This window comes from Hetaerina americana, unplaced genomic scaffold (assembly GCF_022747635.1).
Source record: "Hetaerina americana unplaced genomic scaffold, ioHetAmer1.1.p SCAF_21, whole genome shotgun sequence".
NCBI lineage: Eukaryota > Metazoa > Arthropoda > Insecta > Odonata > Calopterygidae > Hetaerina > Hetaerina americana.
The window spans coordinates 3280680-3293409 of NW_027286775.1; the positions used below are offsets into that span (position 1 = coordinate 3280680).

Here is a 12730-nt window from a genome sequence, read left to right on the forward strand (position 1 = left end):
TGGTCACAGCAGCGATTTCATCCCCAAAATCCTGCATTTTGAGGAGAAAGGCCACCCCCTCGATGTACTGGAGCAATTAGAAATACTTCAGCACATGGATTACGGAGGAGAGGTTTTGACCAACGAATTTCTTTACCCTTCGCGTTCCCCGTTATTGTATTTTCCTCGCCCATCAGCCAATTAAACTGACACCAAGGAAAGCCTTTTCAACAATGAATTAACTCCTCCCAGCCTGCTACTTAATCACCTAATTACCCAGTGCCATTCGCAATTCCCATTCCCCCACTCCTCTGCCAACTAATCGGCGCAAAGAAAATTTATTATTCTTTTTCAACAATATTTTTATACATTTTTTTTCTCTCTCAACAATGTATTTTTCAGCAATGTATATTTCTGTTATTTTATATTTTCAACAATGTATTAATTCCCTCTCCCAGCCTGCTAATTTTTCAATGTTACCATTCCGCCCCCTCTTCCTACCTCAACCAATCCTGGCTTTCCTCCCTCCCTCCTCTTCCACTCCGTCCAGAACTATATAGACTGTGTTTGACTTGTATTTTTACCTGATGATGTTATACCATAACGAAACCTAGGTCGTAATAAAAGTGGTTTATGTGGAAAGGCGAAGTATTTTAAATTTAATTTCAAAAAAATATTTGTTTGAATTTGATTTTCATAATTTTAGTGTGATAAGTTTTATCCTTACTAAATGTTCCTTTTAATTTTGCTCCACATATGAATTTTGGTTACTAAAAGTAAATGTTTTGTAGTGGTTATTATTATTAATTAAGTCATTTTAGATATAGTAATAGTTTTACTGGTAAATTTCCTGCCAGCAACCGCGGTTATACGATTGGGGAAAAGGATTATTTTTGGTTTGTAGTAAATTTTTTTACTGTTATAGCTTCTGAAATTTTTAGGTGAAATTTATATTTTTAGTTATTATTTATTGAGTGATTCTATGAAATTCAGACATATAAACAAGGATTAGATACCCTTTTATGTTGACTTAAATTTTTAATTCGGGTAGTAATAGTTAAGTTCTTGAAACCCAAAGGATTTGGTGGTATTTTAGTCTCTTAAGAGGAGCCTGATCTTTAATCGATAATCCACGATAATTTTTACTTATATTTGTTTTCAGTTTGTATACCTCCGTCATAAGAGTGTCCTTTTAGGGGGAACTCTCTTAATTATTAAAGATAAGTATGTCAGGTCAAGGTGCAGCTTATATATAAGTAGGTAATGGGCTACAATAATTTTATTTAAACGAATGCACTTTTTTGTAGCGTGCTGAAGTTGGATTTGAAAGTAAAATAATTTATTAAGTTTCTTGATTATTGGGCTCTAAAATATGCACACATCGCCCATCACTCTCGTGATAAATGAGATCAGTCGTAACGTAGTAGATGTATTAGGGAATTTTCCATTCACACTGGAAAGGTTCCTGTGCAATGCAGAATTGGTTGATAAAAATTAACTTACTATCTTAATAAGGATTTATTTTAAAGAATTATCTTTTACCTTAGTATTTTATTGAAAAAAATGGTTTTGTAATAGTTTACTAGTACTGTAGAGTAACGTTGAAATATTTTGAAAATTTATTTAAGAAAAAGCATACTTTTTTGTAGTACCTTTTGTATCAGGAATGATTAATTTTATTTAATTTATATTGAAATCTCGATTTTATAAGAGCTGATGGTTTAATTTGGTTACTGTTTCATAAGTATCAAAAATAACTCTCTGTAAAGATATTTTATTCGTTTATAAAGGTATCTATTTTTTGAGAAATAAATTTAATTTATTATCATTTATTTATTTAATTTATTTTTAAAGTAACTATTTATTGGTTTAACAATTGTAGGGTATAAGCTCGATTTTTTTCTATAAATATTATATATTACATAAATAATAGGGTTAAGATCATTTATCTTTATAATATGTTATAGTATATTTTGTTAAATTTTTAATTTACTTATTTTTAAGATTATATCAAAATATTTTAATTAATTTGTTATTAATAGTAATTATGATTAAATTAGTATAATTTGTTATTGTTTTTTGTTACTGTTAGTTTAATTTTACTTTAAGGAATTCGGCAAAATTAGTGTTCACCTGTTTATCAAAAACATGTCTTCTTGAATATATAAGAGGTCTGGCCTGCCTGGTGATATTGATTTAACGGCCACAGTATATTGACCGTGCAAAGGTAGCATAATCATTAGTGTTTTAATAGGAGACTGGTATGAAGGGTTCAACGAAATACTAACCGTCTCAATTTAATTTATTATAATTTGATTTTTGAGTCAAATAGCTTAAATGTTGTTGAAGGACGAGAAGACCCTATAGAGCTTTATAATTAATATTAATAGTTATCTTTATTTTATCTTTATTGTATTAATATTAATAACTTTTGCGCATTACTTTTATATAGGAGTGTATGTGTGTGTGTGTGTATATATATATATATATATATATATATGTACATATATATATGTGTATATATATATATATATATATATATATATATATATATATATATATATGTATATATATATGTGTGTGTATATATATATATATACACACACACACATACTAGCTGACCCGGCGAACTTCGTGCCGCCAAACAATCATGAATCAGTTTAGTTATAACATTTATAAATCAAGAACGGCTGTACTGATTTTAATCATATTCGACTTGTTATAATGATATAAGAAAAAAATAATAAAACAACATAAATAAGTATTACAATGGCTTGTCAGAAAGACATTTTCTTTATTCAATATATACATATACACATGCGGGTTTATTCTATTGAGTCAAGCACCTTCAGATATCCAAAAATTTTTATTTTGTCATCAGGTGCAAAACACATAAAGCGGATGGTTTACCAACACGTGAACATGCCACATTTTATTGACCATGAGGAAAACATGGTTTTCTAGATTCAGACCACAAACACTCAATGAATGGCCTTGTGGTTAATTAATAGTCATCGCGAATGCAATACGAATTGGAAATTGTATTCGTTTAAAATCAAAGGCCATATCGGTTGGGATCATAGGAATCCTCGGAATGAGAACTTTTTCATCTTTGGATTTTCCCTTGAGTAAAGTAGCGTGAATGACATTGATCATCAGTTTTTTATCAACAAACGCGTTCCATTGCATATTTTTGGTTGGTTTAGGTTACGAAGCATCATGACCACCAAGCTAATCTTCAGCTGTAAATTGAGAATTGGTTAGCCAGGCACATTCAAGGAGCTTAAAAATTCAGATGATTACTTGGCGACTTCGCATTTCTTTGTTACAAAGTCAATAGATTTGAATGAATGCAATGTACCAACGATTTAATTCTGAATTATGAATATCTATGTTAAAATTTCAGAGTGTAAAAATCATTGACCTCGATCAAGGCGAATGATTTTTAAACTCTGAAATTGTTGCATTGAAATGCATATTGGCAGATGACTCCATTAAAAGTTACTGTTGTGGCATCTCCCGCAGAGTCTTTCGAATCTGAATTATGAAGTTTAAGTCATCTACATCTTTGTTCTTAGTCACCAAAATTGCTCGCTCACTCAACCATTTGTGATTTTTGTAGTTATCAATGATATTCAGGAACATTTTGTTGATGAGCTTATCTATCGGTGAAACGAAATTGCAAAAATTCCGAGGAAATGAAATCAATCCGCTCGATTCGTCGGCAGGAACACGGTCATTACCGAGAGTCAACAATTGCTTGGAGATATGCCAGCCAGCAGACGGACGGATCGTTCAGCGATGCAACTCTCATGTTTGTTATCAGTTGATGTTTGAGGCAAGAATTTATTTCATCGGCAGTAGTCGATCTTGGAATGAATGGCAGTGTTTTGCCTAAATCGGCAGGCAGTAAAATCATTACGCCACCAAAGCATCTCGAGTCATTGCGCAGATCTTTCAATGTCCGGTCAAGAGCTTCCAGGGCGCGTTCGTGCGCCATCGTGCATTCGTCTCATATGATTTTAGATGCTACTAACATTTTGGCCATTGCAGACTGTTTCGAAATGTTCCATGTTACTTATTCCGAATTTTGTTGGTTTAACGGCAACTCTATCGCTGAATGAGCCGTACGGCATCCTTCCAACATTGCGGCCGCTATGCCAGAAGAAGCAACTGCTACCATAACGTCCGATCTCGCAAGAACAGCGTTTAAAAGCAATGACATGATGAATATCTTCCCAGTTCCACCAGGGGCATCCATGAAAAATAAGCCACCATTTCCATAAGCCATTGCCTTCATTAATGTATCATATACTTCCTTCTGTTGGGGGTTCGGCAGGGGTACATTCGTTTGAGCTGATTATGTTCCGAAGCCTAATTGCATTACGGGTTTGTTGGGAAAGGTTAGATCTTCTGCGTCGCGGCATAATGATGTGAAGCAAACAAATTGACCGGCAGCCTAAATGTTTGCTTGTCGTATGTGATTTGTTTACAGACACTATAGTGACGTGTCAACTCGAGCTGGGCTTAGCTCGAATTAACTCGAGTTGAATTCTCAACAATTCTCTCAATGTTTTTAATACTGTTACGAAGCTCAGTCATTAAATTGCTAAAAACAAAACAAATCATTTATACATAATTACGATACGATACTTTTACAATATATTAATAGTTATTCTGCTATTCTGGGCTGAGACGAATCCCAAAAGCCAAATATCATTGAAATCGGTGCAGCCATTCTAACTTCACTAATAAACTGCCACTCATGAGGTAACACATGCCTTCAATAAACAGCAAAGCCTGGTTATGCATCTCCTCATTTTCCTCCATACCAAGATTTGTTGAACTTACACGGATTCGATGTAAAATGTCTTCTGACAGGTCACGTGGATTGGATGGGAAGCATCTCGAAAGGATTATAGCAAATAATGTGCGTATCTGACTTGGAGATGCAGAAATAGTTGCTTCAGCCATTGCCGTGTCTCAAATGACAGGAAGCGCGTCGCCTTTCTCTCGGCGTTAAAATTTCTTCGATGAAGAGATGCGATACGATTTTTATGATACGATATTATGATACGATACTTTTACGATATTATAATGGGGAACCGCGTCGCCCTGATTCCCATGCTGAAATTTCTTCAATGGAACGATACGATACGATATTTTACGATACGATACTTTTAATGTGTTCATAAACCCAGGTATCCTTAACGGAGTCACTGTAACCCTGTGAAGGATTCCACTTTGGGTTTGGGTTTTTGTGTCTGTAGTTGGTCCCTGGTGAGGAAGTAATAATCCCGCAAATTACTAGCGAATGTTATTCTGGTTGAGAGGTTGTGGTCAGCCACTGTCGTGGTATTTCTTTTCCCACAAACCATCGCAACCAATTTAGTTTTCATTCCGAGACGAATGATGCAAAAGAAGAGCATCAGTAGAATGCACATCCGGTTCATCAGGACCCGCGTCAATTTCCTTCCGACGTTGAAATTTCTTCAATGAAGCGACACGATTAGATATTTTAAGATTCGATATTACTATACGATACTTTAACGATATTTAAATGGTCATTCTTCTATTCCGGGTTAATACAAATCCAGAAAACCATATATAATTAAAATCGACTCTACGATACGATATTTTACGATACGATACTTTAATGATTATTCAGCTATTCTGGGGCGAGATGAATCCAAAAAAACCATATGTTGGTAAAATCGACGATGCGATAGGATATTTTACGATAGAATACTATTACGATATTTTAATGGTTATTCAGCTATTATGGAATGAGTGGCATCGAAAAAACAAACATCATGAAAATCGGTTCAGCCGTTCTCGAGTTATAAATGGTGTAACTAACATGATTTACGACTTTCTTTTATATATATATATAATATATATATATATATATATACAATGTATCGTGTGTGTGTGTATATATATATATATATATATATATATATATATATATATATATATATATATATATATATATATATATATATATATTACATATATTTGATTTGATCTATTGATACTGATAGATTTTATTTTGCATGCTAATTAATCCTTATGTGCATTACATTATAAACGAAAACTAGTAGTGTTGATTTGTTTTGATTAAGGAAGTCGTGTATTTATGTAACTCGCAATATGGAGAAGATAAGAACCTCGCATTGTGATTAAGTTCCTTCATTTGAAAGGCTTCGCTGCCTGGAAAATTTACGATGAAATAATGGCTACAGGTTTTTAGGGGAGGCGACCGACAGCTGAGGTCATTTGTACCATTTGGGATGTACAGGAAAGGATGAAGGGTGGAGGGAAACTTGGTATCGGGCCTGCTCTAATAATGAAAGGCACCAAGTGTGACACAGCTTAACGTCCCATCCGACGGACGGCATAATACGAGGGTCATCCGGAAAGTAGTACCCGTTCGTGCCGCATGAAGTGCTGACGACGCGAGTAGCCGCTGGACGAGGTCAGATAGCTTCAGTGGCTTGTCTGCCTTCTCTGAGCCAAGTTGCGTGACGCTAGCATTGCCTGTGTTGTTTCTGTGATTGTTTACAATGTTTAAAAAAATTGAGAACGCCGCCAGTTGTGAAGTGAGGGCAGTGATTAAATTCCTCAATGCAAGAAACGTTCGCCCATGTGATATTCATCGCCAATTAAAGGAGGTGTATGGAGACAATGTAATGGACGAGTCGTCTGTTCGGCGGTGGTGTCGCAACTTCAACATGGGGAGGGGGAACACACACGACGATGAGCGTTCGGGGAGACCGTCTGTCATTACAGACCAACTGGTGAGCTCAGTTGACGAATTCGTGAGGATCGATCGGCGCGTCACAATTGATGACATCTGTGAGCATTTTCCCAATGTTTCTCGAACAATTGTTCATGAAATTGTTAAACACCATCTGCATTATGCAAAAATTTGTGCAAGATGGGTCCCTCGCGTATCTCAATGAGCTGGCGGCGAAGGACTATGCAGCAGGAATACAGAAACTTGTCACACGTTATGACAAATGCCTTAATTTGCTTGGAGATTATGTTGAGAAGTAGTTTAAAGTATCCTCTTTCAAATAAAATTTTTTATGTTTGTTAATATTTACTTTTGTGTCTTTATTTCACGAACGGGTACTACTTTCCGGATGACCCTCGTAACTCAAAGTGCTCTCCACAAAGCACCTCAAGTAGGGATACCACTGAAAAGTATCCGTCGCCGCTGGGATTCGAACCCGGACTCTCAAGGTGAAAAGCCAGTACGTTAGCCACCGCACCATGCCAGACAATCCCCAGGCTTGTGTTCCACAGTCTCCATCGTCGCTTTGTTGGAGTTGGATCCGAGAGTTGCTCAGAAGCCTTCTCCTCTTTCAAGGCACTGGATCCGGAATGACCCGAGTCAATTCATCATTGACGTCATACATGATTTCGTCTGTGTTCGAAAAAGACTCAGCTTGTGGCTACCTCTCCACCTTCGGTCCCTCTCCCGTCAATTTCCTTTCTCCTCTTCGGCTTACCAACGAGTATTAGGAGTGCTGAAGAATGCACTCACAGCTACACGGAATATCAACTTTTATGCCGTGGTTTATTTTAGCATACGTTATTGCGTAGTTATATTGGAAAAAGACGTTACCGTGTAATATTGATCACAATGTAAAAATGCGTGTAAAATAATAATAACCCGCTAAAAATACAACAAATATATCATCACTCGTAATTAATGCATTTTAAAGCAGTCAACAAATTACCGGATTCAATCTTCTGCAATCATCCTGGTATACGCTACCTTGTCGTTAATATTTTGCTATGACGACGCCATTTCTAGTTTTTAATTAGACCCGGCCCGAGCCCGGACTACTTCGGCAGTGGGCGCGAGGGCAAAGAGAAAAATGAAGAGGAGCCAGTCGCGGGGTTGGATTATTTTCTCATGTCGTGCGCGATAGCGCGCAGACAAATAATTTGCTGGAGTCAAAGGACATAACAGCAGTGACCATATTTTATTTAATGAGGAGCGAAAGTCATCAAGGACTTTGTGGAGAGCAGTTTGCCTTCTACAGCTCTTCGGGAGAACAGTTGGAAAGGGATCAAAACTAATTATAGTCCCAGATTAATACATATTAATCTGGGGTGATTTTATTAATTAATTGGTTGAAAAGAAATATATTTGTTCGGAACATGAGGACAGATATCATACAATGTAAATAGACCAATAACCGATGCCAATATGCTTTTTATCCTCTCGAATAAGGCAGCCTGATCATCATTATTTCATGATTCATGAAATTCAATTAGTTTATAAAGAATTATTGAAATTTGATGAAAGAACACGAAAAATGGTTAGCAAAACAAATATAGCACAATTTTGAGAAATACTACCTCCAGTGTCATTTGATTTAGTCTGTGAAAGACAGACGATGCAGTCAAGGTAACATAATTACCGAAGAATTTATGGTCATCACGTGGTACTAATGGCTCAATGCACGCCATGCGATTTCTTATTGTATAATCTCCACGGGCTCATTTGGGGAATAGACGCCATGGATCGGTGTACATATGTAGAGGAGAGGGTTGTGCAGATTGAGAGACAGTAATGTTCGGTTCCTTGTGAACTATGTTCCCAAATATCCACCCACGATCGAGAGATAGGTAACACTACGCTGATATGTCGACAGTGCGAATCAGAGTAGAGATAGACAAAGAGAGAGAGAGATCGAGCTGAAGGGGTTTTTAGAAAGGGGCGTACCGAGGAATGTAGCTAATACGAGGGTCATCCGGAAAGTAGTACCCGTTCGTGCCGCATGAAGTGCTGACGACGCGAGTAGCCGCTGGACGAGGTCAGATAGCTTCAGTGGCTTGTCTGCCTTCTCTGAGCCAAGTTGCGTGACGCTAGCATTGCCTGTGTTGTTTCTGTGATTGTTTACAATGTTTAAAAAAATTGAGAACGCCGCCAGTTGTGAAGTGAGGGCAGTGATTAAATTCCTCAATGCAAGAAACGTTCGCCCATGTGATATTCATCGCCAATTAAAGGAGGTGTATGGAGACAATGTAATGGACGAGTCGTCTGTTCGGCGGTGGTGTCGCAACTTCAACATGGGGAGGGGGAACACACACGACGATGAGCGTTCGGAGAGACCGTCTGTCATTACAGACCAACTGGTGAGCTCAGTTGACGAATTCGTGAGGAACGATCGGCGCGTCACAATTGATGACATCTGTGAGCATTTTCCCAATGTTTCTCGAACAATTGTTCATGAAATTGTTAAACACCATCTGCATTATGCAAAAATTTGTGCAAGATGGGTCCCTCGCGTATCTCAATGAGCTGGCGGCGAAGGACTATGCAGCAGGAATACAGAAACTTGTCACACGTTATGACAAATGCCTTAATTTGCTTGGAGATTATGTTGAGAAGTAGTTTAAAGTATCCTCTTTCAAATAAAATTTTTTATGTTTGTTAATATTTACTTTTGTGTCTTTATTTCACGAACGGGTACTACTTTCCGGATGACCCTCGTATACTTATTAGTATGTGTATATATATATATATATATATGTATATATATATATGTGTGTATGTATATATATATATATATATATATGTATATATATGTGTGTATGTATGTATATATATATATATATATATATATATATATATATATATATATATATATATATATATATATATATATATATATATATATATATATATATATATATATATATATATATATATATATATATATATATATATATATATATATATATATATATATATATATATATATATATATATATATATATATATATATATGTATATACGAGGGTCATCCGGAAAGTAGTACCCGTTCGTGCCGCATGAAGTGCTGACGACGCGAGTAGCCGCTGGACGAGGTCAGATAGCTTCAGTGGCTTGTCTGCCTTCTCTGAGCCAAGTTGCGTGACGCTAGCATTGCCTGTGTTGTTTCTGTGATTGTTTACAATGTTTAAAAAAATTGAGAACGCTGCCAGTTGTGAAGTGAGGGCAGTGATTAAATTCCTCAATGCAAGAAACGTTCGCCCATGTGATATTCATCGCCAATTAAAGGAGGTGTATGGAGACAATGTAATGGACGAGTCGTCTGTTCGGCGGTGGTGTCGCAACTTCAACATGGGGAGGGGGAACACACACGACGATGAGCGTTCGGGGAGACCGTCTGTCATTACAGACCAACTGGTGAGCTCAGTTGACGAATTCGTGAGGAACGATCGGCGCGTCACAATTGATGACATCTGTGAGCATTTTCCCAATGTTTCTCGAACAATTGTTCATGAAATTGTTAAACACCATCTGCATTATGCAAAAATTTGTGCAAGATGGGTCCCTCGCGTATCTCAATGAGCTGGCGGCGAAGGACTATGCAGCAGGAATACAGAAACTTGTCACACGTTATGACAAATGCCTTAATTTGCTTGGAGATTATGTTGAGAAGTAGTTTAAAGTATCCTCTTTCAAATAAAATTTTTTATGTTTGTTAATATTTACTTTTGTCTTTTTATTTCACGAACGGGTACTACTTTCCGGATGACCCTCGTATTAATATGTGAATATGGTTAAGGAGACGATAAATTAAAAAAAAATATGAGAAGACTTGTAAAGAGGGAAGTCTGTCTGAAACAATTAATGAATACGAAAGAAAAGTATTTAAGGTTAGAGTGGTATGGAAGGAATCAGTAAAATGGCTTTCAAAATAGCTTAAAACGAGGCTTGCTTTGGTCAGCCTATCCCGAAAGGGAACAGTGTGAGGGACAGTTCCGTCGATCACTTCTAATCAGCAAAGGCTGCACCCACACTGGAATCAATTTGATACTACCTATAGTTTGATTATGTGCATGTTTCACTCTTGATCAACTGCAATCAAAAATGAAGAACGATAGGTCCATATAAATAATTTTTTTCTTATATGATTATGCGCTAGCATTCGCAAAGTGGAACTCCCGCGAAGGAGTTGGAAGAAGGGCCACGGAGGGAGCTACTGTGCTCGGAACTTTAAGGGTTCAGGAAGGGACCACCGTGAGGGAGGGTCGTGCCGCTCTATTGCTGTCAAACTCTTGCATTTGTTTATTTCGTTAAAATTTGGCCCACAATAGCCACAGAATAAAAAAGATGCTCTCGGTTTCGACTAAGAAATATATGAAAATCCAAATCACGATGACCTGGCCACTTGCTTGGCCGTATTCGCTCAAGGAGGCTAGTTTATGGACTCTTCCGACCTCCTCGCCTCCCAGCGATTCTACGGAGGAGCCACGACACCGGGAAGACCGCCAAATGGAGCAAGCTCCACTTTCGGAGGGACTTGGGTACAAGCACTTCAAGGCGACATTTTTAAATAGCTACGGTTCAAATTAGATGGCAGTAAAAATCACTACAACTACTTGCATGTGGCTACGAGTTGCCCTAAGGGCTCTCACCTGATTGAGACGAGGATCATGGCGAAGATGAGGTACTTCCCGAGGAGAGGAACAACGAGGGACGTGGGCGGGATGATCTCGACGACCAGAAGGAAGAACACGTGGAGACTGATGAGTATTGAGATGGAGAGCGTCACCTTGGGAGACAGAGAGAGAAAGAGAGAGAGAGAGAGGGAGGGAGGGAGGTGTGTGGAACGCCCGGGTTGAGACGCTCCAGCGATTGGGGTGAGGTGGAAGAAGGACAGCCCTCGGGGGCTGGGGAGGGATTGCGGCCCCGCGCTCAACTAAGAGCGAAGGGGCCGCACGCGGAGGAGGGGCGTGAGGGTAGCAAACCACCCACCCCACCGCGAGGTGCCGAGCCTCGCACCATTTGGCGAGGAGGCACGCTCCGCTGACCCTGGAATCGGCCGAGGTCAAAACCACGGTTCCAAAACGGCTCAGCAGTCAAATTCGATCCCTTATTGGAAAGGCTGTTAGTCCAACTTCATTAAAATTTGATGCAAAAACTTTGAGAAATATCATGGCTACATAAATTTTAAGAGCTAATTATATTTAATTTAAGCATTTTGTTCCAACTATAGTCATAATATTTCTATTTTTATTGAACATAATAGGTTCTGTGCACATTAAAAATCCTATCTGACCCCGAATAGAGGGGCTATAACTGCAAACGCCTCACTACATAGCGCTTCTGTTTATATTTAATTTTTTTTCAAGAATTTGAAAAGTGATCCTTCAAAAGAATCTCAGACGGGATTTATGTGAGTGCATGGCATTTTCAGCCACCACGTTCGACTTCCTCCTATCAGACGGCCAAAAGTTCAAACAATCTAAATTGTGAGTGTCCTTTTACGTGTTACCTATTTTATTTTGTGTTCTATTGTGCCGCCCAAATGTTATATATATATATATATATATATATATATATATATATATATATATATATATATATATATATACATATATAGTATATATGTATACATACACATTCAAACACGAAATCCCGCCAAACGGCGAACAAATACTCATTTATATAGAAACAGATATAAGGAAAAGGGATGGGAACACACAAATGTTTCTATATAAATGAGTATTTGTTCGCTGTTTGGCGGGATTTCGTGTTTGAATGTGTATTAGGCCAATGTGGCTCGTCTCTTCTTCTGGCTATGCGTGCCACCAAACGCACTATAGAGGATGTGGAGCTATTGGCTGTTGAACAAGTTGTCACAAGGAAGAAAATCCTATAGCCAATAAAAATAATGAAGAAGAACTCCAATACCGGTATTTCGATCACATTGGACTG

At 37.6% G+C, this 12730-nt stretch overlaps 1 protein-coding gene across 1 annotated transcript in view; it reads right to left on the reverse strand.

Moving 5' to 3' along the window:
- The window catches only part of LOC139688648 (acetylcholine receptor subunit alpha-like), a 412718-nt gene that overhangs the window by 31618 nt on the left and 368370 nt on the right, over positions 1–12730 (reverse strand). Inside the window, exon 7 of the mRNA XM_071586214.1 lies at positions 11428–11564. Within this exon, the coding sequence (XP_071442315.1) occupies positions 11428–11564 (137 nt within the window). The remainder of the gene's footprint in view (positions 1–11427; positions 11565–12730) is intronic.